Below are 22,892 nucleotides of genomic sequence, written 5' to 3' on the forward strand. Positions count from 1 at the left end.
GAGCAGAACATAAAAATTGGCATTTCATCTAGCTTTCTTTGCACCTGTCCAGGAAAACAAAGGGATTTTACAGAAGCCATGTTTTACCTAGAAATGGTCAAATACAAGCTCATCTTTCAGTTGCCAGGATCTTTTGCTCTGCAGTACACACTGTTAATCACCAAAGAATGTTCAATGACTCGCTATGAAAGAGGATGCAACAACAGGTATAATGACTAAAATATATTTTATTAAAATGTTACAGAATAAACCCGAAATCCTTTAGGTCTGTAGTTTGTGTCTGAAATCATGTTTTCATGAGATGACAATTAAAACGGATTGCCAAAAAGACTGGTACATATCCGATAATTTAAAAACCCTTGTAAAACACATGGATGCTTACATAAATTCAAGCATGGGCATTTGCTCAGACAGATCAGAGAGCACGGAGTCAGCTGCAGTGGTGAACAGTTTTTATGCCTTGCTGAAGGGCACCTTGGTAGTGTTGGAGTCCTTAATTAACCACCTCAGAGTCCAGCCCATGCTCATGTCTATGACTGAACCCATTAGTCAAATACCTCTTGAACTGTATCTACCAGCAGATACTAAGAGATACATATGAGGAGCTACACAAGAGCATACAGAAAGAGAGTGTGATATAAATGACTGAGAGACATCTGATAATTGAAGTGACACATATATTAACAACCTCAATCTACAACTGTAAGAGAGTTGCCTGTTGTCGTTCTTGTTGTTGTTGTTTGTAGAAACCCTGTTACATATGTCTCACACAAATTTTTATCTGTCCTGAATTAAGATTCATTATTGCTCCTTTGTCTCTTTATCGGTTGCATGGCATCACACTTTATTCTTAGGCAACCCATCAGATCCAAGCAGATGCTGCGTGTCATCCTCCACAACACAAGGACCCGGTCCAGCCTTAAACACACAACAAGAAAAGATCGGGCAAGTGAGTACAACCAAAGAACAGACTCTGTATGTGTGTCTGTGTTAACATATAAAAATGCAAGTGAATCAAAAGCAATTTCCAATGAGATATGATCCTAAAAAAAAGCAACTAAAAAACCCCAAAGCTGCATAATAAAACATCCAAAGGTCAAAGACTAGATTAGCTCTCTAGTGTTAAATAAGCAAAGCAGGTGAGCTATAACATTTCACAGTACATGCTACAATATTTTGCTGAAATAGTGCAACTTAATGTTGTGTAAAACAGTGGAAATGGAAGCATAACTCTAAACTTGTCTTAGACTCTTTTAGAAAATTTCTGATTCATATTGTTCTAAACTGTGCAGCCTTTATACCAAGACAAATATATATTTAAAATAGGTAAAACTGATAAACTAACTGTTAAAAGAACGTACCCACAGTGTAATTAGATATGGGTTTGTGTGTGTGTGTGTGTGTGTGTGTGTGTGTGTGTGTGTGTGTGTGTGTGTGTGTGTGTGTGTGTGTTTGTACCTTGGTACTAATGACGTAGCGAATTCCTTTTGGCATGGGCTCTAAACCAATAGCCTGTTTCAGCTCCTCAGAAAGAGTAGCATGCTTAACTGGAAGACCCTTAACAAACCTGCAGAGAAGGGAGAGACGTTCAATAACACTTCAAAGAGGCTGAATGCAAACACACCTTTATCCCCAACAGTGTCACTGAGTTTACTCATTCATTCATTTCATTCTGTGTTTATGTATATAAATTGTATTTCAGATAGACGACTTAGTTTGAATGGAGGTATTATTTCACAGAGGACTTTGCACTAATGCTAAGCAAGTTGGTAACTGTCAACTTACTGTCCTCCGTTGCTCTCTGGGGGGAAGAAATGTTGCACCGCCTGGAAAAACTCAGGAACGTGCTGCTGTAGAGTGAAGATCACAGCATTGGGTCCTGCATCAAAGGTGTAGGCCACCTAGAGGGAAACAAACAGAGACTGGGGTAGTCATATAAAAAGCAACAGTTGCTTTCTTCCCCATAGACTTTGAAAACCACCCCACAAGTTTCACATCTTCATTACACCATCTCAGAAATTCAGCGGCATGAAGTGAAGCAAATTTCTGACCAAAAAAAAAGAACACACACACACACACACACGATAGGAGGGATACAAAAGTAAGTAAGTAAGTCTCCCAAATGGAATGATGAAAACACTGAGTTAACACAGTATAACAAGAGGACTACTACATTCTTATTTTCTGCGCTTTCTTTAAGAAAGATAACTGGAGAATTGCTCACCCTTGTCTCCCCATAGTGCTGGTTGTACCGGTGAACCAAGTGGATGACCTGATGAGACACACTGTTGAGGTAGAAGATAGGAGGGTATGTGTCAAGGCAGGTGGCATGGAACTGGTTACTGTCCTTCATGGTTAGTTCAGCAAATGCAGTGAAGTCTCTTCTGCGCACTGCCTCATTCATCTCCTCCATCCGGCCTGGGACGACAGACTCGGCCCGGTGCTACCCGCACACAGGAAAGATGCATTTATAGACTTTCAGGTGAGTAACAATGAGTAAGGTTTAAACAAACATAATCTCACATTTAACAGTGCTGTAATGTTGGTCCTCGATTCATGCATGTTTGAGGTTGAGCAAAGTACCTTTAAGAGACAACTTGTCTGTACACTGGTTTGCATCCCAGATGTGCTGCCTACATGCTTCCGCTCAGCACTGGCCTGTGACAAACAAATGCATCAAATTATGCTTGACATAACTTGTATATTCTCAATTAGTGTGTGCATTTTGTGCATGAGTCAAAACACCTTCGCTATGTGTTGCACAAGAAATTGCCATTTATAGAAGGACATTTTTTAAGGCAAGTGGCTTTCACAAGAGGGAACAGATGTGCCAACACATTATTGACTCACATCATGCTTTCATTCTTATTTTGTCACTCTCAGTCACTCACTCATACACAAAAGTACACAGACTTACCACTAGTACAAGTATTCTGAGCTCAGGCCAATGAGTTTCTGGCTCCACCTGCTGGGCAAGACTGTCCTTGCCACCGCTTTGCTGTCCCATGATCCACTGGACAAATCCTCCATACATACTCCGACATGCGCTGCCCGAGCCTTGCCGGGCAATCACAGACAGTTCTCCTTCTACACCAAACACCCGAGCCAGCGTGTAAACTGCAAGACAGCGACAAAAGAAAAGCCTTATTATAGTTTCATGATGACAATTTAGTATTTTACAAATCTAAATCTCACTACAAAATTAATATGAATCTTAATTCTTCTACACTTTAGTTACACCTCAGGCAACATAACAGACTTCAAGTATATTTTAAAGCAACTATTGAGCAGTGAAATTTGAATAATGTACACACACACACACACACACACACACACACACACACACACACACACACACACACACACACACACACACACACACACACACACACACACACACACACACACACACCTAGACAAGCAAATCCAGCAGCAGAGGAAGCCAGTCCAGCAGCAGTGGGGAAATTGTTAACGGAGCAGATGTGGACTTTGTGAGACAAACCAGTCGAATCCAAACCGGGGTCCACATTGTTACGTCTCTTCCTTGCTAGTCGTCGAACTAGAAAGAAGACAGAACAATTACAATGAAGAGTCCTGCACTCCCTGTAATTCTCCTGCTTTTGTTCTCTAGAGGCTTGTCGTGGGGAACAGTTAAAGAGAAAAGACTTACTCTCTCTCAGGCAGGACTGCAGTCTGGGATGGCTGATATCCTCTTCTTTGCCATTGAGCCATATTCGATCTTCCTGAAATGATCTGCTGGTTGCCACTGATGTTGTTGTTTTCAGCTTAACAGGAGAAGGGAGACGAGATATATAAATACCACAGTATTTTTGGAATAACCCTAACCCTAACCCATAAGTAGAGAAGTGTATGGCGTGCAACAAAGTATAAGTGAATGGAAGTATTTCAAGACTGAAACTACCAGTCAACATGGTAGGAAAACATTTGTTGTCACCAAATTAATCTCATTTACAGTTTTACTTACTGTTGCTGCTGTGGACACAAGCAGTACATAACACTGAGGAAGCTACCTGGCTATACACACACACACACACACACACACACACACACACACACACACACACACACACACACACACACACACACACTCAATGTTCTCATGAATATATTCACCTGGTCTTGATGCAACGTGACGCTCAAAGATGAGTTAATGGGAAGAATTAATTCTTCATTTCTCTTCCCCCCTGAAAAACAACACATTCGTACATTTGATACACAGCACATTACTGAGATATCATCATGTTGTTTCAATGAAACAAGATAAAAATGCTGGACACTGAATGTAGCCTGTTACTGACCAGTATTCAGTGAGACATGACACATACATGTTTATATGCAATAAAGAAGTTCAGTTTGCGTCCTAACGCTACAACTACTCACGTTACACTGGATTAAAATCAACTGATGTGATACTCACAGTACTTGATGACGGCTATATTCACAGGAGCGGTGCATGTAACTATGTTTGGCTTCTCCATACTGTTCTCAGGCATCGCTGCGTTATTAAACCGATGTTTATATTGAGCTGGTGGCTGAGAGAGAGAGATCTTCTCGTGTTTAGCAGGTACGGTGTGCAGCTAAGACAACTCAACCTTGATGTGACGTTGTAGGGTTTCTTGGAGGTCTCTCCTGATTGGCTGGCGTTAAACATGTGGCTAACCCCGCCACCAATCAGCACCGTGCCGTTCAGAATAAACAGTTGTGACAGCCAATGAGAAATTATCTGACCACGGTCGTGCGAAAATGAGGCAATGGTAGCAGACCATCCCACAGAAAGATTGATATCTGTCGTTTGTAATGCTATAATACATACAATAAAAAAAGAAAAAAAAGATTGATATCTGTGGGGTTTTTTTTATGTACATGGACTATAAAATCCATACAACTGACAAGAAAATATGGAGATTGTGAAGAAAAATATCTCAACGACTGTAAATTATATCTAAAGTTGCAGTTAGATAGATGTAAACATTGAAATATAAAATGAATTGGGCTATGCTATTCTAAAGTACTCATGTACTGTACTTCAGGATTTCCATTTTCTCCATTTTAGTCCTTAAGACTTTTTCCTCACTACGTTTTACAGGCAAACTACTTTTGAATCCATTATTTGGCGAGTACACTAGTTACAAACAACACATACACTGCGAAATTAAATATACATTGCCATACATTTAAGTACCAAATTACAATTAACTCTGCTACTCCTTTACTTTCTGTACATGTTGCAATACTTGGTCTTTTTTTTTTTTTTTTTTTTTTAATTAACTTTTATTAAAAATGTTTAATGCATGGCTTTTACTTGTCATGGAGCATTTTAACACAGTGGTAGTTAATTTTACTACAATGAAGGATCTATAAACTTCCACTGCTGACAACACAACTGTTAAGTCAATCGGAAACTCCTTTTCTAGAAGACTGAAGAAGTGGATGTCTCCTCTCCTTTACTTGGCAATGGGAACACAAATACTCAAAGCAATGATAACATTTAAGATATAAAGATTACTAGAAATGTCACTTACTTGTAGTGTTTACAAAAAATAATGCCAAAGGGGCAGTATATAAATTTTACAAAGCATTTATTTGGTAAATCAGATTTGAATTTTTAACGTCATTTGCGTGTTAAATAATAACACAGAGCATTTGGGTACAAACAATAAAACCATGTTTCTCCTTTATGCCTTTTATTTGAAAAGAAGTTGGATACATTTGGCAATCTGTTAACTCTTATTTCTGAAATGAAATCCAGAACTTGAAATTGTAGATTGTAAAAAACAAACTAAACAAAACAAAAAAACAAACCCATACAGATACAGTCAAACTTTTTGTTAGGTGGTAAGAATCATGAGTTTATGATACTGCAAAGATTTTTCATTGACCATTCTTACAACCGTGATAAATCTGAGCCTTGGAATATCATCTCAAATAGAAAACTTTTTAAGAGGGTTAAACACAAATTCTTATAACTGAACTGGAAAAAAAGGTATACTAGAAGTTTTATATGCTAGCCTTTTTTTTTTGTAAACTTTCAAGATTCATGTCAGCAAAAAGAAAACATCCAAGTGCAACATCCAAAGTTGGTGGCCCTGAATGGAGAAAAATGTACTGTATATTATTCACACAGTCTAGATAAAATGCAGCAGCAGCACTTATGTTTTGCATTTTGTCTAGTATTTTGTGTTTGAAAAACAGAAAAAAATAAAGGAAAAAAGAGTAACTGAGAAGGACCAGGGGAGGCAAATAGTGCCATGGGGTGTCAGGAGTACAACACAAACAGTGCAACTTTTTAGCACCTGCTTGAAAAAAGCAAGTTGCTTATTAGACACTGTGTATTTTACCCCCCCAATCCCTTTTGCCATCATATCAACTTCACATCCTTGTTCCTCCCTCTTGGTTTGTAGTTTCCAGAGACACACAGAGGATAGTGTGGCATCCAAGGATTCAGCTAACAGGAACAGGCTAGTCAAAGATGCTAATAAGAGTCCCAGTGAAGCAGATCCCCTCCCAACTTCTTGGCTCATTCCAGGGCTCCAGTTGAAAGTTAGTAATCATCATCATCATCATCTGAGTCCATCACCTTCCGTCTGTTGAACTGAAAAGGACACAACATTAAAATAAATGTAAGATAGACGAGTGGTTGATGATGAATAAAAATAGGTGATATTTCAGTGGAACTTACCTTGACAGTTGTCTTTTTCTCTGTTTGCTGACTGACTTTTTCTAGGATCTCGATCAAGCCTGACTCTGAAATCTGACAGGAGAGAAAACATTTGTTGCACTGCTGCAATGTGGAAGAGAATCCACAATAATATTTCAAGCATCAGAGGTCATTTTCTTACCTTTCCTCCTAACTTTCCAAAACGAGCCATTTGAATGAGATAGTTCTCAACTGCATTGGCCTTCTCTGGCTTCACCAAAGCAAGATTATTCACTGCAAAGAGAAAATAATTTTACCACTGTGTGTTTATGGTTGATTAGCAGTAATAAGTATGTAGTGTATTACCACCCAAACATCACACAATATAGTTTAAATAACAATTTTCAAAACTCAGAGTCTTAAAAGCAATTAGTAAATCCTGTATAATGCTGTCATTTGTGTAACTGAAACCAAAAGTAAGTTACAAATTTTGTTATGAATATTTACTACATTATTCATAAGTGGCTTTATGCATATATAATATTTTTAAAAGCTTTTAGAGTCTTTGTTATGCAATTAGTTAACATCATCTGGCATATGAGTTCATTTTTGTACAGCATTTTAAATGAGAACATCTATTCATATTATTCTATAAGGGAAAATTCGGCTACACAATGAATTTGAGAGCACACTTACATCTGGCACGGGCAGACTGGTCTAGAACTTGGGCTAGTATGGAGTTTCTCATGTCTGTGTCTCTGTGAATAAAAAGTACCACAACATCATTACCACAGCTGCTTGGATCTGAGACTGGTAACGCAGCAATGAAGATTTGCACTTCACTTCAGCTGGGTGGCAAGTAAGACATGGAAACATGGCCTAGCCTGGGTCTTGAGGAGTTGTAGCATTTATACACCGACAAATTGCCTAAACTGTACACACACTGCCACACTCAAAGCTATAATGTTACTGCTATAACTTCACAATCACTGTCATGCGCACACTCTCTCTCTTGACTGCTCAGTAAGCACATAATCAACATACGAAGCTATTCCTTAAAGGAACTGTTACGTGTAGAACACATTTTAGTTTAAAAAACATCTTAAAAACACTGCTTTTTTTCAACTTCCCAATGCTCAGGCCTCGCAGGTCACCAGGTTTGCAATACATTTGCAGAAACCCTGGATTTAACCCTAGGTTTCCAAATGGCTTGTGTAACAGTAGTTTGCTTACAATATTTTGCAGATAATTCATGAAATATATTTAGTTTAAAAAATATGAATTGAGGTAATAAAAAAAGAAAAGTAAAAAAACAAATCAGCTGATGATACAGCATTTTTTCCATAAAAATCTTTCATCCAAAAAACATTGCATATAACTAAGATTTCATCTCTATACTTGTGTGCATGTAAATGATTTATGAAGTTTACCTTTGTTTGGCCTCTTCTCCTTGCTGATTATTTGAGGAATCCTGAAAGAATATAAAAGAAGGTAGGACAATCACATTAGTCTTATATGTTGTATATTATATATTAGAAAATAATCCACTAACCAAAGCAATCTCTGTGTACTGTTTTCATCAAAATTTGGCACAATCCCTGCAAACCATTTTTTTTTTTTTTACAATTTTGCATCCTATTCTTATTTACATTAAGTAGGAATCAGAGCCTTTCTGATATATCAGTCAGCTGATATTATCAGCCTGAAATTGGCCTAACTCAGTGAGGTGAGGGACGACAGAAATCAGGAGCCCTGAGCACTAAAGCCCCATCAAATCTGGATTTAGAGACTGACACTTGAGGATGACATTTGGAAACAATATATCAACCAATATTAGTTCTGTAACATATTATGTTCATAACATGAGGAAACATTTCTGAAAAGCATCTCTTCAATTTAATTTTAAAACTGCTGCTTATGTGTAACAAGATATGCAACCCCAGTTCAAAGATAAACTTGTCAGTTCTCACTCTGAAAGATATAACACATTTTTGTTAGTTCTAAGTTAATGTTTGTGCAAATACCAATATATCTGTGATATGCTAACATTTGCCAAAATGCTGGCTCAGTAAATTCATCTGTCAGGCTCTGAAAAGATGACAACATACAGAAAGGCAATATTACTGTTAGAGACTTGACAAATAGAGCACGCATTTACAAAAATGGTTGTCAAAGTCCTCATAAGGCCTTTTGGGGCCAAAGTGGCCAGTATATGTATCCAGAACAGCTCATGTTCTAGGAGCAAAGATTTAGTGTCTACCCCTCTGTGTGAATGCTTTATAACTTCAATCCACACTTATCTGAAACTGGAAGTGTTGCGTTTTGTCTTGGAAAAATGTACAGCCACAGGACTAGATATTAAATTATTTCTGGTAGCACTACAGTGTTTAGTGATTCAGGTTTTTAGAGGTCTGGTGGTCTTACCATTATGTGCCAGTCCACATGAGCATGTATATGACATTAGCAGCAGAACATGAAATAACACCTTTGATATTGTAATTTCTTTCTATGTGAGGGTGGTTAAACTGAGCTAAGAAAATGCTCTGTATGCAAGCTACAGTCTTGGCCTCTCTCCTTTAAACAGGAGCTACTTGGTGTGCAGTTCTCTCTGCTCAGCTCTACATAGTTTAGGCTCAGTAACACACCAACATACTGTGTATTCAGTTAGGTAAAGTCTAGGGGCACTGATTGGAACCTGTTTTTAAAAAAAGTAAGATCTTACCATTTTATGCATTAAATAATCATCATTTTCCACATTTGTCTTAAGACATCAAACAGATGTCCATATGAACACTGAAGGAGGTTTTCCTCACTGTAATCATTATTTCTTTTCATACTGGCTATTAAGAAGATTAATTTCATATGCGCTTTCAATGTAAGTGATGAGGGACTAAATCTGAAGTGTGTCCACATAGTTTGTGCAAAAATGCATTTAAAAGTTGATGTGGAGCTTATATTAGGCTTCAGCAGTCTGCGTTAGTCATATCATGTGGATATCCGCCACATTTACAGATTTTTTAGCATCAAATTCCCTGTTCATGTTTCCTAGGACAGCGTTTCCCTGTCCAGCTGTGGTCAAAGTATAGTGACAAAAAGAAGGACTCTGACACTATAGAAACTAAGATTGTAATGTTGAACGATATTTACTTTATTTGACTAATTTGGACAGCTGAAGCTTCATATTAGCTTCAGTTAACCTTTAAATATATTTTGCACCAGAAGGAGGCTTGTAGATGTTGGTCTCCACCTCTACATTATGAAGGGATCTTCTAATGGTCAGTAAGAACAGGAGGAATGACATGTGTCACTGTAAATGTCGCCACTCAGAATTAAAATATATCTATTACAGTCATACAACAAAGTACTTAACGTACCTTTGACTAATTGGTCAGCTTATTATTTAAACCCTTGATTTCTACAGAGAAACACAATATACCCCAACTAAGCACACCTTTTTCACTATTTATTTGTGACTTTTGCCAAATACACTCTAATAGCTTCATTTTTCTTGGATTTTAAATAACATTGTAGTTAGTATAGTTTGGGTCCGCTAACGTCAGAGGGGTGTGCGCTGTCCTTTCGACAAAGCTAATGCTGGTTACCCCACTTATTTATCTAACTGCTGAGCTATTTTAATTAGCTTGTTACAGTCCATTTACATTGAGCATGACTCTCACATGTGAGCTATGTATATCCTCTGGGTGACAGCTAAATTAGTTTGAGACGTGGTGGCTGGTTTAGCTACACTAGCTAGCGACATGTCCGTGTAGCAGCATCTCCTTATAAGGTGAACAAAACACGCTTTCCTGCTCATGTTTTGTCCTTACCCCGTGCTTTGCCTGTAGCTCCGCCATCCTCTGCCTCCTAATCGCCTCTAATTCGTCGTCTGCCATTGTTTGTAACAATAATGTAGACCTAAAAAACTGAAACTGGATGAGACAGCGTTATTGTGCGCACACTAAACTCTCATCAGGCCCTATCATTGACTGTACGGGCCCTGCCTCGCTCAGGGGAGAGTAATCAACATCGATAACCACATCATCAGGCTGAAGCTATTGAGCACAGAGTCAGGATCATATTGAACTGAAGGAAAATGAACTGAGGAGCCCAAATCAGGGTTATTATAGTTTTGACATTTTCATTAGTTTTATTTATTTATTTTTCAGTTTAGTTTAGTTAGTTTAACAAGTGATTAAGTAGTTTTAGTTTTATTCTGAGTTTTAGTTTAGTTTTTATTTAGTTTTAGTTTTTCAGGTATTAAGAGGAAAGCCTTGATTGGTAGAAGCTGAAAAGGATGAAAGAATGCATGCTACCAAATATGGTTAACCAAGTCTTGTTTATAAAAGGTACCATATTGTACAAAGAGTCTGTGTATCTTTTGGTCATTTGATTTTATCAGAATAGGATATCTAAGCCAGATACAACAACAGCAACAACAACAACAACCAAACCTGCCCAATTGTCCCCCATGCATCCCGTAGCGAATGCAGTGTTCGGTGTATTATAATACCTTACTCTTGTTCTATTTTTTATTCTTCTATGTTGTTTGTGGTAGCAAAGTTCCCTAACCGACTAGAAACATCTGTGTAATCACTTTCTGGAACAAAATGCTACTATTCTGACTGCTGAAGGTTGTGGATTGTTTGATTGATGTTGATGTGGTGCCTTGCACTTATCTTGTACTGCCTGAGTCTGTATGTTTCCTTACTGGTTGGCTGTCTTTGTGTGAAGGTGACATTCAATTTCCCCTCTAAGGGATTAATAAAGTACTTCTCATCTTATCTTTCTTATCTTATAAAGGAACTATCAGGGGAAAAAATATTAGTGGATTGATTCAGACTGTTTACAAAAGGAAAAGACATTTGACAGTGAACATGTAGCATATTTATTTAGATATTACACATCTTAAACTGTTCGAGAGATGTTAAATGTAATAGCCTAAGTGTAAAATAAGTAATATGGTTTGTTTCATTTCAAAGATGATGTTGAATGTATTCAACTGGAGTATAATGTCTTATCAGGAATGTGACAGTTGAACTGGTGCTGAGATGAATGTTCCTGGGGAAGTGGCCTATTAATGACCACTGATAGAGGGGGGTAGCCTTAAGAGGTTCATCATGCTTGACCTCTAGCTTCCTCTGTACGTACTGTAAGAGAAACGACTCAGGAGCAGAGGGACATGGTACTTTTGGCTAGGGTCATTTATAGTGAAGACAATCTGAAACAAAACAAAAAACAACATAAAATAGATCAGCTATTTCATGTAAGACTGATAAAGATTATTAACGACAGCATCATAGACTGAAGAATCTGATTAACAATGGCAGCTGAGGATGGATTTATATCATGAACCATTTCTCACCTCAACATAGGGATAAAAGCTGGCCTGACCCATACTCTCCCAGTACTGTGCAGTGTCAAAATGCATTTTATACACACCAGGTATAAACATTTGTTTTGTGATGAGTCCTGGGCAACGACCATCATCATTAGTGGTCCTGTTGAGAAAAAATATGGTGAAAGATGAACGAACATCTTGGAGTAGTAATGTTTGAGATGTATCTGTGATTATACTCGGTGGTCACTTGCTATTATTCATGTGATTGCATTTTCAGGTTTTTACCGCGTGATAATCAAACTCCAGGCCTTAGTTGAGGGGTCCTGTCGGTAGAGATTGAGGGTCATGTTTGATCCAGGGATACCCATTGCAGTGTTCAGCACATGGGTGGTCAGAGGACTCTGTGAGCTTGCCATTGATGCGGTCTACAAGACAAGACTTTTTTGGATCAGCTTAAATTTGAAGCTATCATATTAGACCATGATATTAATAATTGTACATCATTTAAAAAGGAAACCTTTAAATCCAGAGATGAGAAAAATATGTAACACACTTTTTGTTCCTTTGTAGTAAGTGTTATTTCCTAATTTCTTATGACTGAAAAATATAGAAAATGGCTGTTATTCCCTTAAATATTAGCCAATTTCAAATGGGAAAACAAGCATGTAAATGAAAATATGTCAATTTTCCCATGAAAAATAAGCAATCACTTGTCACAAAAGCAAAATTTGAAGGCAATAATAGCCATTTTCTATACTTTTAGGAAAAAATGAAAAAAAATGACCCTCACTACCCTGGAACAAAAACATTGATACATGCTGTGATAATTTGAAACAACGTGTTGGAGTTATTTGGGAATGCAGAATGAAAATCAAATGATAGTAATGATGTTTGCCAACATTCATATTTTTTTTGTCTGTCATTTATCAAAATGTGAAAAACTGAAATGAAAGTATTAAGTCAAACATGCATGTTGAGATGTATTATGTATAAATACTGAGGATAAATGAATAACCTCTAATAGCTACAGTACAAGGTGGTGTCTAATACTGTGTCTTTAAAGAAGCCACAACATATGACTCTAAAATGGTTGTTAACAGCAACTCTGGATATAGGATTTTACATTTCTATGTCCAAATTTGAACAATTATTAAGTCAAATGATTTGTTATTTCAGTGCTATTGCTTGCTCCTTTTGAAGCTTCTTACCTCTCACAAAACATCTCCGCCACAGATTTCATGTAAATGGTAAATGGACTGTACTTATATAGTGCTTTTCTAGTCACTATGACCACTCAAAGCGCTTTTCCACTACATCTCATTCACACACATTCATACACTGGCAGGAGCTACCACGCAGGGTGCCAACCTGCTCATCAGAGGGAAACTAGCCATTCATACAACGTTGGCACAGCAACGGGAGCAAGGACACATCGACATATGGACTGGAGGGAATCGAACCGCCAAACGTTTGATTGTTGGATGACCGCTCTACCTCCTGAGCCACAGTAGGTGCTACAAAATACAGTACTAATGCAGTACTATACAATATACTATACTGAATATACAGTATGATACAGTATGACTTTACAGTTATCCCATTCAATTAAAATCTCTTGAAATCTCTATTTTCAAGGTATTTTGCTTAGCCTACCTTATTTTCGGCCACAAGATGACCCTTGAGTTGCTGCAGCCTGTATGCACTCATTTGTGCTGATGAATAAGGTACTGGGTCAGCAGTCCTGACCGAAAATTGTAATTACAAGGTTTAAGTCACAGCATCAGCTTTCACATAACCCTCATGCAGTTCTGCACGCTGTTCTATTCAGTGTGACACTCAGTACACATGATCTTATCTTTTTGTCAACATGAGACCAGTTGTGCAAGAGCTTCTTTTGTCACACTTTGCTTTCAGGACATTGAACTTAGGGGAAATGGGTGATCAAACTAGACTGCTCTGTGGCTGAGGCACATGCAGATGAGCACGGTTAGTGGATCTTTTTAAAAAGTATTTTTTATGTAATGATATTATTTGACTGCTGGCCACGTACAACTTCCTGCTTGAATTCCATAAATGTGTGCTCATGTGCTTATTATAATGTGCTAAATATAATGTTTCAATATGGAGGGTCTTTTGGGGCGACAACCTTGACAACAAGCATGACTATAACAAGGTTAAATCATGGTGATTGTGCTGGCTTTTGATCCAAAGACAACAATATACTACTAAATAGTCTAATATACATTGCTGATTATATTATAATGAAAAATTATAACATTTTTTGTCATGCCAGAAGATGATCTGGCTCATGTATTTTTCTACCCTTTATTTCTGATGAGAACTTCCTAATCAAGCATTTTGAATCACACGTTTAGATTTTTTTTGTCGTCTGTCTTTATCAGTCATAAATCATAAATTGAGACTGTAGTAGTATTTTATAGGTTTTCATCTTACAATAGAATAAATAATTCATTGGTGTCAGCAATTAACATGAATTATTCCAAACTAAATTACCTGATGTGATTTGACATAGTTTCTGTTACTATCAAATGTCTTTCCAGTTTGTCAATTACTTACTTTATATCATATCAATGTCTCACTTTTGCATTTTATGCTACACCAAAATATTGTATACATGACCCTATACATACATAGGAGCAGCTGATTGGTATAGACAATTTTCTTCCTCTACAGACTCAGAATCTCAGGTATTAACTCTGCCAATGTCTCCTCTTAACTTAATTGTTTTACTCAGACTGAGCTGGTTTTCCAGAGAAACAGCTGGTGGTAGGCTGCAGGTAGGAAATGTCCTTTTTCCAGACAGAATGTCGCAGATTTTGTTTCATTGTAGTGAGTCAGCAGGAAACCACATGCTGTTGATGAGAAGGGCAGACTGGAAATATTATTTTTTTCTTTGACCTGTTTCAGACCTGGCTGCTGTGTTATGATATTGACAGAGGAAACTGCTTCTGTCTGAGTCTGCTGGTGGCATCATCCAGAACTAGACACACAGTAGTCCTCAATGCACTGAACACAATATGAATACTGCTGTGCACAATTACATCCAATAGATAATATTACCATTATGGCCTACAATAGGAACTCAGTCATCATATAATATACACTTCTGATTAGTTGAATACTTGACTTGATCAAGTTTTGAAACATTTTCTTCTGTGTCTGTATTCGGCATAATAAAAACACACACTCTATTTATAGTCAATATGAAAATACCTTTACTACTGTGACAATGAGTATTTCCACTTGGCTTATCTTAAGAATGCAAACAAAAACAGGTACCACCATACGAATCATAATAACATTGTTTTCTTTAAAAAAAAACATATGAGTAAGTCCTAAATCAAGATTAAAATCAGACAGCTGAACAATTACAGTAGAGTTTACAATAATACACAATATTACACACTGACCTGGGCCTCTGCACAACTTAGTGCCAAGTACATGGTGGAAGAGAGTGCTAACTTTCCTCTAACACATTTAAAGTAGAGAAAGTACATCTGAAAAGGTGTGAAAGGTGGTTTACAAGTTTGTCAGAGAAGCACACTCAGAGAAGAAGCATACAGAAAACAACTGGTTTCTTTGCTAACTGACCAGCATGACTGTCCAATCTCATAAAGATTGGGTTACTTTAAATGTTTGAATTGTGATACCTTGAAGGTTGAAGTTAAAATGTGAGTCAAGTTCGATTAAAAATTGAAAGATCAAACTTGACAGTGTATAGATTTTTTTTTTTTTGCAGAAAGAAATAATTTTAATTTTGACAGTACATATGCACAGAATCCCAGATTTCCCGTATCGAAAAAGCCCACACTTCATCAGTATTCGTGGTTCTACATTTTTTGTGCATAAGTCTAATTAAAAGTCCTTTATAAATAGAGACTCATTAAGTTTTGTTTCCTTCCTGTGAGAAACTGGTGAAGCAGCAGAAACATTCTCACACTTCTAGTAAACCCCATGACTCCACACATTAATAAGAACTGTACAGTTTGATGCTGGCATATTCTGCCTATTTTCAGAAGAAGACTTTAATGAATGTGATAAATTATAAGCTGCTTACATAATGTTTTACTCCGGGAAGTATATTGTCTCATTTGGATTAATACTGCAATAGTTGGATTAAAACTGGGATATTTGTGTTTCTACAGTCTCACTTGTACAGTACAACAGGAATGCCTGCTGAGGTGGGATTTGAATTCACCACTCTGCCACAAGCTTTATGTAACTACTCCAAGATCACTCCCTCTTTTGTCTGATCTAACACATTATTCTCCATCACATGTACGAGTGCTGGGTGTATACAGTATAAATCACATGTTATGTGTTTTTGTTTTATTTAAAAGTATGGTCATGGAAACTGACCTGCTGTGATAAAACTGAATGTACTGAAGTGTTATATGATATGCACACTCTGATATGGGTGTTGGCTTGACGGTTGTTGTTCTCTTCCTCAATGTTTGGCACTTTATCCACGTCTTCTACATTTTCTCTTTTTCCACCCTCATATTTCCTCTTCAGGGTCAGAGCTGTGATTGCTCATCTGTGACAGGCAGACAAGAAGGATAGAGACAGAACAGTGAGATAAAACAAGATACATTTCACTAAACTGCAAGCTCAGAATGACTAAGTAACATTTTATCACGTGAGTATAAATTGATTTTACAGTAGTGGACTCTAAGTAGTTGTTTCCTGTCTAGAGGCCTGAAACCTATAGTTTTTTTGTCTGCATTCATTAACAGCTAAAACATGTTCTTGAAATCATTGATTGTGATGAATTTACTTAAATTTCAAAAAGTCAAATCTGATTTTGAAATTAAAAAAAAAAAAATGTTGACCATTTTAAAGAATCTCAATATTATCACCAAAAACTGGCATCATGCTTTAAGGTAGAATAAGGAGACTTCACAGAACAAAACTGTCCCTTTCTGATGCACTTTTCAGTCATTCCTGAGAAAGTGTGTAGAGTCTTTATGTTCATTTACCGTGTGGTGGTCATCATCGGGCTCCCTCAGGTCAGGGCTCTCCCTGTGGATTCTATGGCGGGAGCTGGGTGGGGAGAGGGAGGAGAAGGAGTGCTCGGGACTGCTGGCTGACAGAGCGTACGGTGAGCCAGCTGGACTGTCCTCTCTCACGGGAGACCCTGCAACACATACAAACATGGAGGTTTTATAGGACATTTTGGTGTGAGGCATAGGTCATTTTTATTAGGGCATAAACACAAAAATATATTTTTAGTGCAGGACAAAAACATCTACGTACATCCCATTGACTTTGCATCAGATGACAGGGCAGAAAAGTGACAGAATAAAGGACAGATGAGGAGATGGTGAGAGGGAGGCCAGAGACAGCACAGCTAAATAGTGAGGGACAGGGGAATCAAGTACACTCAGAAAAATGAATTATCCCATAGTTTATTTTTAAGTATTTGCATCTATTTGATTTTATTTAAATAATACAATTTTAAGAATTTATTTATTCAGATTCCTTAAAATCAACATAAATCTGTTAATTGCAAAACCAATGAAATGTAATCAGTTAAAACGTATGAATATAGTTTAAATATGATGAGCTGTGGCTCAACCAAGGTTCATTTAGTTAAAATTTATGAGACTGGTTTCCATTAGGTTTATGTAATTTTAGTACGTCCATGCTCCACCCTCCAGTCCAGTAGGTGGCGGTAATGCAACTGGTGTGTCAACGGCCTTTGAAATTCAAATTCAGAGTCACTCACTAGAGAAGAAGAAGGACTTTCTTTCAGCCCTCATGCTTGCAAAATAGTGGATTTTGTTCCTGTATCAGTTGTACTCAACACTGTCTGTTGTAGTAATTTGTGGTTGGAGCGCTTGTGTAGGGATAGAGTAGTACTACTGGTTAGCAAATGTGAGGGCTGGAAAGAAGCAATATTAGTGAGTCTTGTGCATCCTTCAAAACTTTAGCTTTGGATTGCCTCTTAAAGTCGTTTTGGTGGGCCATATCCATTTTACTCATTTTGGAGAACACTCCCTGTGAAGTTTTAAAACCACATGCCTTTAAAAAATGAATGAACACAACTCATTTTCTTTGTCTATTCTCCAGGACAGCGAGTGTGCAGAGGCTGAGTTGGGGATTGCACAAACAACAATGGGCATCTACGTCATTCGGGTGGATGGTGCTGAACCTGGAGACGAGATATATGCAGATGTTGGTGTTGTACTTGAAGGTGTGGAAGTTCTGCAAAACCTACAAAGTGTCACCCTTGGATGCATGATGCTCTTCGGACTGATTTATGCACTTAACTTAAGCTACCCTAAGGACCTCAAGAGCACATTTGAAGTATTCCAAAAAATCCTGATGGAACTGGACACGACCAAGCTTTCACCGAAAGTCCAAGCACTGAAAATTAAGATGTTCCAGTGATGGGCCTGATACCTGATATGCAGATGTTTCCCCCTGGAAAATGTATAGCAAAGCAACTGCAATTTTCAGTGGTTGTTTGAGTATTTGTGCAAATTTTGCAATGTGTTTACAGTTCTTGGTTGTTATTGCTGCAGAATATCTCCATGCACCTGTAATTTAACATGTCAGTGGGTTGGTGCAAAGCCACTCAACCACTTGGCTTTATGGCAGTGTCTTGGATTGATCAGGTAATGACGAAAATTTCAAAAAATGAATGTCTGGTAATCCTTGAAATGTTGGTGTACTGTAAGCATACAGTTATTCTGCTTGATTTACCTGTCCTGAAGTTTCATACATTTTAGCAGAGTTCTTGACACAGTTTGTTATTGCTGCAGAAAGGTCTGTTTCCAAATGTTAATTTAAAATGATAAAAGTAAATGTGCTTATGCTGATTCAGAGACCAGACGTCCTAAAACTAAAAGTTAATATGTGACTGTGTAATTCACCTGATGCACTGATGTTGCCTTCTGGAGAATGCAGTGCAGCAAAGTGGTGGACCTGCTGCAAATTTCAGTACTTATGAGTTAGCTTTTCCCCACGTGTTTAAATGTTTGCATTTGTTAGGCTATTGTGTGGCAAAATAAGTAAAATTTCTCTGCCTAAATAATGCACAAATGAGTATTTTTAGGTGTTTGGTTTATTTTTGTTTGTATTTTTTGCATGTTGTAATGAGGGCATTTTCTTCTCTTTTTTTCTTTTCAATACATGTGAATGAGCACTGGTTCTGTGTCCAGCTCCTCTTTTATGGCTTTGTATCATGCTGAATGGAAGTGGTGTAGTGTGATGTATTGCTGCCTTTGAGTTTTCTCACTGCCATAACTTGCCACATGCCTGAGAAGTCTAATAAATAAAATGTTAAACAAGCTGGTCTGACTGTTTATAATATTGTTACTGCAAGTATTACTGTAGGTACAGGCTGAATGGAAAAAAAATTAATAATTTTAATTAATTAATAATTCAAATTTAATAATTTAAAATACATCGGGTTTATTATTTTAAGTACATAAACTTTATGAATTTCATTTAAATTGCATATAGTGCATAAACCTTTTTCTATGTATTTCAAATACATTGGAGTAATCCATATTGAATACATACACTCGTTCTTAAGTATTTGAAACAAATTGGATTTATTTATGGTGAATACATAAATCTGTCATTGTTTATTCAAAACACATTGGGTTTATTAGTATTATTACATAAATCTCATTCTTAATTGTTTAATTTACATTTGACTGACAAATATGCAGCACATAAAGTTTATTGGCCTGTTTATGTTAAATCTAAGTAATTCAAATGGATGGAAATTTTATATGCAATTGAAATACATAAATCTAATGAATTAGGCCTAAATATTTCTGTGAGTGTAGAGCTGGAGATAAATTAATATGAAGATGAGAGCTATCAATCGCACAAGGTCATTCAAAGATGACCATAGATAGATGGGAAAACACACATGTACAGACGCTTTCCTGCAGGTGTACAACTGCTAAACTACACTCTTTTTTCTATTTGTATATTCAGGCTGATGTTCAAGGTTAAAGCATTGCCTTTGTTTATTTTGCGAGAACATTTTAGTGCAGCAGCAAATAAAATCTCGTGTTCAGAAGGAGGACTGCAGCAAATTAGTGGCGTAAACTGTGCTTTAGTTTACGACCAGTTTAATTAAAAATGCAGTAAAACTGGTTTCCTTCGAAAGGATAATAAAGCTCTGTCCTGTTCACTCCCTGGGCTGTTGCCCATTGGCAGGCGCAGTGACTCTATAGTGTTGAAATGTCCACAAGAGGGCAGCAACAGCTCTCCCCTCCATATGTGCTGCTGCTCTGCTGTTCTCAGTCCCTGATGTTTGTTTTCTGAAGCCTCATCTGTCAGTTTCTTCAACCTTGTTGTTTGTTCAGCATGTTCCATAATTTCCTCATAACCACAACCCCCCAAACCCCCCGCTGATATAGCCCTTAATCCAACTTTTTAAAATTCCTGACTGGAGGAAAAATAATTGATTTGTCAGGTAAAATAGGAGTGGCTCAGGCAGTGCGGTGCATTCCATCCCCCAGTTTCCCTGCAGCACAGATCCTGAATCATTTTGATTGGGGTTGTGACTGGTGGAGCTAATCACGAAAAAAATCTGAAAGTGGCATTTTGCTGGAGTCCGCCTTGAAATGTTTTTTGATGTGAGAATAGATTATCTATCATTCGATCTCACACCTACCTGGCTCCACTGTCTTTCTGAATGAGCGTCTCACCTTTGTGGTCGTTCCTCTGTGTGTCCATCCTGTCAAGACTGTCAAGCAGCCCATCGATCTGTGTCTTTATCAGAGTCAGCTCCTTTTTAATCACCTGCAACTCCTCCATGCCCACTGCAGGGACAGAGGGAGAGAGGAGAGTGAGAATATATGGGACATTAGGAAATTACAAAACCTGAAAATATCTCATAATGAACCAGTCAATGTGCTCTGAAACAAAATAAATAGCCACTATTGTTTCTGCAATGACAAATGCTTCCTACGACAGAAAAAACACAGCATATAAAGTAAGCCATTTTGGGTATTTAATATTAAAAGAGTGAATGATGTGAACATGTTAGGCAGTATGTCCAGAAATGATTTGTGTTTCTGATTGGCACTCAAGCTCAAGATTTAGGTATAATGCAGCCCTCACCATATTCATCTTATCTACATATGTTTTATTACAAAACAGTCTTGAGCAACTTAAGTAGAGTCAAATTTGAATTGGAGCCCGTTCATATTACTCACACTTGGATGTGGTTGAGCTAGTGGAGTGGGGTCTGGAGCTTTTGGAGTGGGTTCTGTCTCGGCTGCGTCTGTGCTTGGAGGAGTAGGAGGAGGAGCGGGATCGCTTGGCCAGACTGGGTCCCAGGGGTAGGGGAGACAAGGATGCCGGCACACGCTGGTAGTCGTACACCCTAGAAATTCATTAGACATCATTTTAAAACATCCCGTCTTTAACTATGTTTATGCAGCAAATTGTGTTTTTACTGAATTTGTGAGAAGGTGCTCTATGGTTTATGTAATACAATTTTTTTCTTAAATCATGATGACAGGGATCCTGCTTACAATAAAGAGATTAGCATCAGGATGGAGCTGAAAACAATATAATAAGACATATTATGATGCTGTATATGACTAAACTAAGCGTTCAAATGAACAGCAGAAAGTATGATTATTCTGAGATGTGATTATGTGAGATGTTGACCACAGCCTCTGTTCTCTGTGAAGAAGCAAATTGGCAATAAATCTTTTAAAGCCACTGTTTAAACCTTCATCTAGATGGTACACTGATATTGCAAACAGCACTTGGGCTGTGATTTAAACCTTAATCCTTTTTTTGGCGCCGAGCAAAACATAGAATATCTAAAACTGTCAATTTAGAATTAAATGAGATTAGTAGTGTTGTTTATTTATTCTTAGATCAGATAGCTCCTGATGTAAATAAACTTTTGCTAATTTTAGATTATTTCATTTAGACAGTGTATGGCTGCCTGTGTTTTAGATATTCGGCATCTCAGAAATGGGACTTTTGTTAAATGAAAAATGAGTACAGTAGAAAAATGTGCTTATGTTCAATAAATTAAGATATGGAATAAAATATTGTTTTGGTTTTGATACCAAAACTCTGTATCCTATTTACACTTGTATTGAAACATTTTAAACCATAACCTGCCCTGTAACAGAAGCAAGTGGGTGATTCATAACAATAAAATAAGATAAATTACAGGAAAGACTTGACAGTGAAGAAAAGCATCAGTTCAAGCGTCTCATACATACATATGGATATTTATATTCTATGTTCTTTTGTCTTTTACTGTCTATCTCTGTTTCGCCCTCTCGCTCACTCTGGCGTTGCCTCGTCCCTGTGGACAGCTCCATGTCTCTATCTGTCACTGAATGTAATTGGTTCTGTCAGGGCCAATCAATAGCTCCCCACCAGGCTAGTGGTGCTGGTGACAGAGGGTGTATCACCGTCAAACTCTATAGTGGTTACAGAAACAGTGTTGTGTGTGTTTGTGCTAATGCTTGAATAGAAATAGAGTTGACTGAAACATAGACTCATATGATCTCAACACCCACTGACCCAATGACCAGGTGATGCACAGACACATGATGACAACCAGCCAATCAACAATGAGCAGGAAGCATGGGAACAAGGGAAAACAAACTTACTCCATCCGTTTATTTTATTTGTATCAGACGTAAATGATCATTGTACCTAGAAAAATTCAGCTTTCTTAGTTGATTTTATACAAACAGAAGCAAATTGTGATCTCAGGTGGACAGTTGAGAATATTTTTTTGATGTATTGTGATGCTATGTGGGAACAACAATCCATCTTAACTTGATTTAAACACAATGTGGATATATCAGGATAGAAGACAGTCTGAGCAAAGCACAAATAATTTCAGCATAGCCAGGAGAGTAAAAAGCT

The 22,892-nt window shown here is 37.5% G+C and overlaps 4 protein-coding genes across 4 annotated transcripts in view; all 4 read right to left on the reverse strand.

Moving 5' to 3' along the window:
* Positions 1-207: 207 nt before the first annotated feature.
* On the reverse strand, positions 208-4,671 carry mvda (mevalonate (diphospho) decarboxylase a). The gene is made up of 10 exons (XM_062414473.1): positions 4,439-4,671; positions 4,135-4,205; positions 3,671-3,785; positions 3,413-3,559; positions 2,918-3,117; positions 2,584-2,658; positions 2,225-2,443; positions 1,786-1,901; positions 1,459-1,567; positions 208-918 (listed from the first exon to the last, which is right to left on the reverse strand). The coding sequence occupies exons 1-10, from the start codon at positions 4,512-4,514 to the stop codon at positions 838-840; spliced, it is 1,209 nt and encodes a 402-aa protein (XP_062270457.1). The 5' UTR covers positions 4,515-4,671; the 3' UTR covers positions 208-837.
* A 993-nt stretch (positions 4,672-5,664) lies between these two features.
* On the reverse strand, positions 5,665-10,655 carry pdcd5 (programmed cell death 5). Its single transcript, XM_062414588.1, has 6 exons — positions 10,486-10,655; positions 8,089-8,129; positions 7,355-7,416; positions 6,861-6,952; positions 6,701-6,772; positions 5,665-6,613 (listed from the first exon to the last, which is right to left on the reverse strand). The coding sequence occupies exons 1-6, from the start codon at positions 10,549-10,551 to the stop codon at positions 6,563-6,565; spliced, it is 384 nt and encodes a 127-aa protein (XP_062270572.1). The 5' UTR covers positions 10,552-10,655; the 3' UTR covers positions 5,665-6,562.
* An 865-nt stretch (positions 10,656-11,520) lies between these two features.
* uraha (urate (5-hydroxyiso-) hydrolase a) lies at positions 11,521-13,818 on the reverse strand. The gene is made up of 4 exons (XM_062422072.1): positions 13,650-13,818; positions 12,282-12,421; positions 12,021-12,156; positions 11,521-11,876 (listed from the first exon to the last, which is right to left on the reverse strand). The coding sequence occupies exons 1-4, from the start codon at positions 13,701-13,703 to the stop codon at positions 11,787-11,789; spliced, it is 420 nt and encodes a 139-aa protein (XP_062278056.1). The 5' UTR covers positions 13,704-13,818; the 3' UTR covers positions 11,521-11,786.
* A 177-nt stretch (positions 13,819-13,995) lies between these two features.
* Positions 13,996-22,892, reverse strand: part of LOC133990010 (C-type lectin domain family 18 member A-like) — an 80,714-nt gene continuing 71,817 nt past the window's right edge. Inside the window, exons 14-17 of the mRNA XM_062428224.1 lie at positions 21,203-21,372; positions 20,693-20,806; positions 16,997-17,154; positions 13,996-16,554 (exon numbers count right to left, since the gene is read on the reverse strand). Of these exons, the coding sequence (XP_062284208.1) occupies positions 16,516-16,554; positions 16,997-17,154; positions 20,693-20,806; positions 21,203-21,372 (481 nt within the window). The 3' untranslated portion in view covers positions 13,996-16,515. The remainder of the gene's footprint in view (positions 16,555-16,996; positions 17,155-20,692; positions 20,807-21,202; positions 21,373-22,892) is intronic.

The sequence above is a fragment of the Scomber scombrus genome, chromosome 1 (genome assembly GCF_963691925.1).
Source record: "Scomber scombrus chromosome 1, fScoSco1.1, whole genome shotgun sequence".
Taxonomy (NCBI): domain Eukaryota; kingdom Metazoa; phylum Chordata; class Actinopteri; order Scombriformes; family Scombridae; genus Scomber; species Scomber scombrus.

Bases quoted from the DNA above. Each gene is read 5' to 3' on its own strand.
- mvda (XM_062414473.1), bottom strand. From the start codon at position 4,514: ATGCCTGAGAACAGTATGGAGAAGCCAAACATAGTTACATGCACCGCT. The intron at 3,118-3,412 runs GTGTGTGTGTGT...GCTGTCTTGCAG, and splicing joins TGCTGGATTTGCTTGTCTAG to TTTACACGCTGGCTCGGGTG. The intron at 2,659-2,917 runs GTAAGTCTGTGT...TGTTTGTCACAG, and splicing joins TCAGAATACTTGTACTAGTG to GCCAGTGCTGAGCGGAAGCA.
- pdcd5 (XM_062414588.1), bottom strand. From the start codon at position 10,551: ATGGCAGACGACGAATTAGAGGCGATTAGGAGGCAGAGGATGGCGGAG. The intron at 8,130-10,485 runs GTAAGGACAAAA...ATATTCTTTCAG, and splicing joins AGCTACAGGCAAAGCACGGG to GATTCCTCAAATAATCAGCA. The intron at 6,614-6,700 runs GTAAGTTCCACT...TGTCCTTTTCAG, and splicing joins AGAAAAAGACAACTGTCAAG to TTCAACAGACGGAAGGTGAT.
- uraha (XM_062422072.1), bottom strand. From the start codon at position 13,703: ATGAGTGCATACAGGCTGCAGCAACTCAAGGGTCATCTTGTGGCCGAA. The intron at 12,422-13,649 runs GTAGGCTAAGCA...CTTGTCTTGTAG, and splicing joins ATCTTGTGGCCGAAAATAAG to ACCGCATCAATGGCAAGCTC. The intron at 12,157-12,281 runs GTAAAAACCTGA...TTTTCTCAACAG, and splicing joins TGGAGTTTGATTATCACGCG to GACCACTAATGATGATGGTC.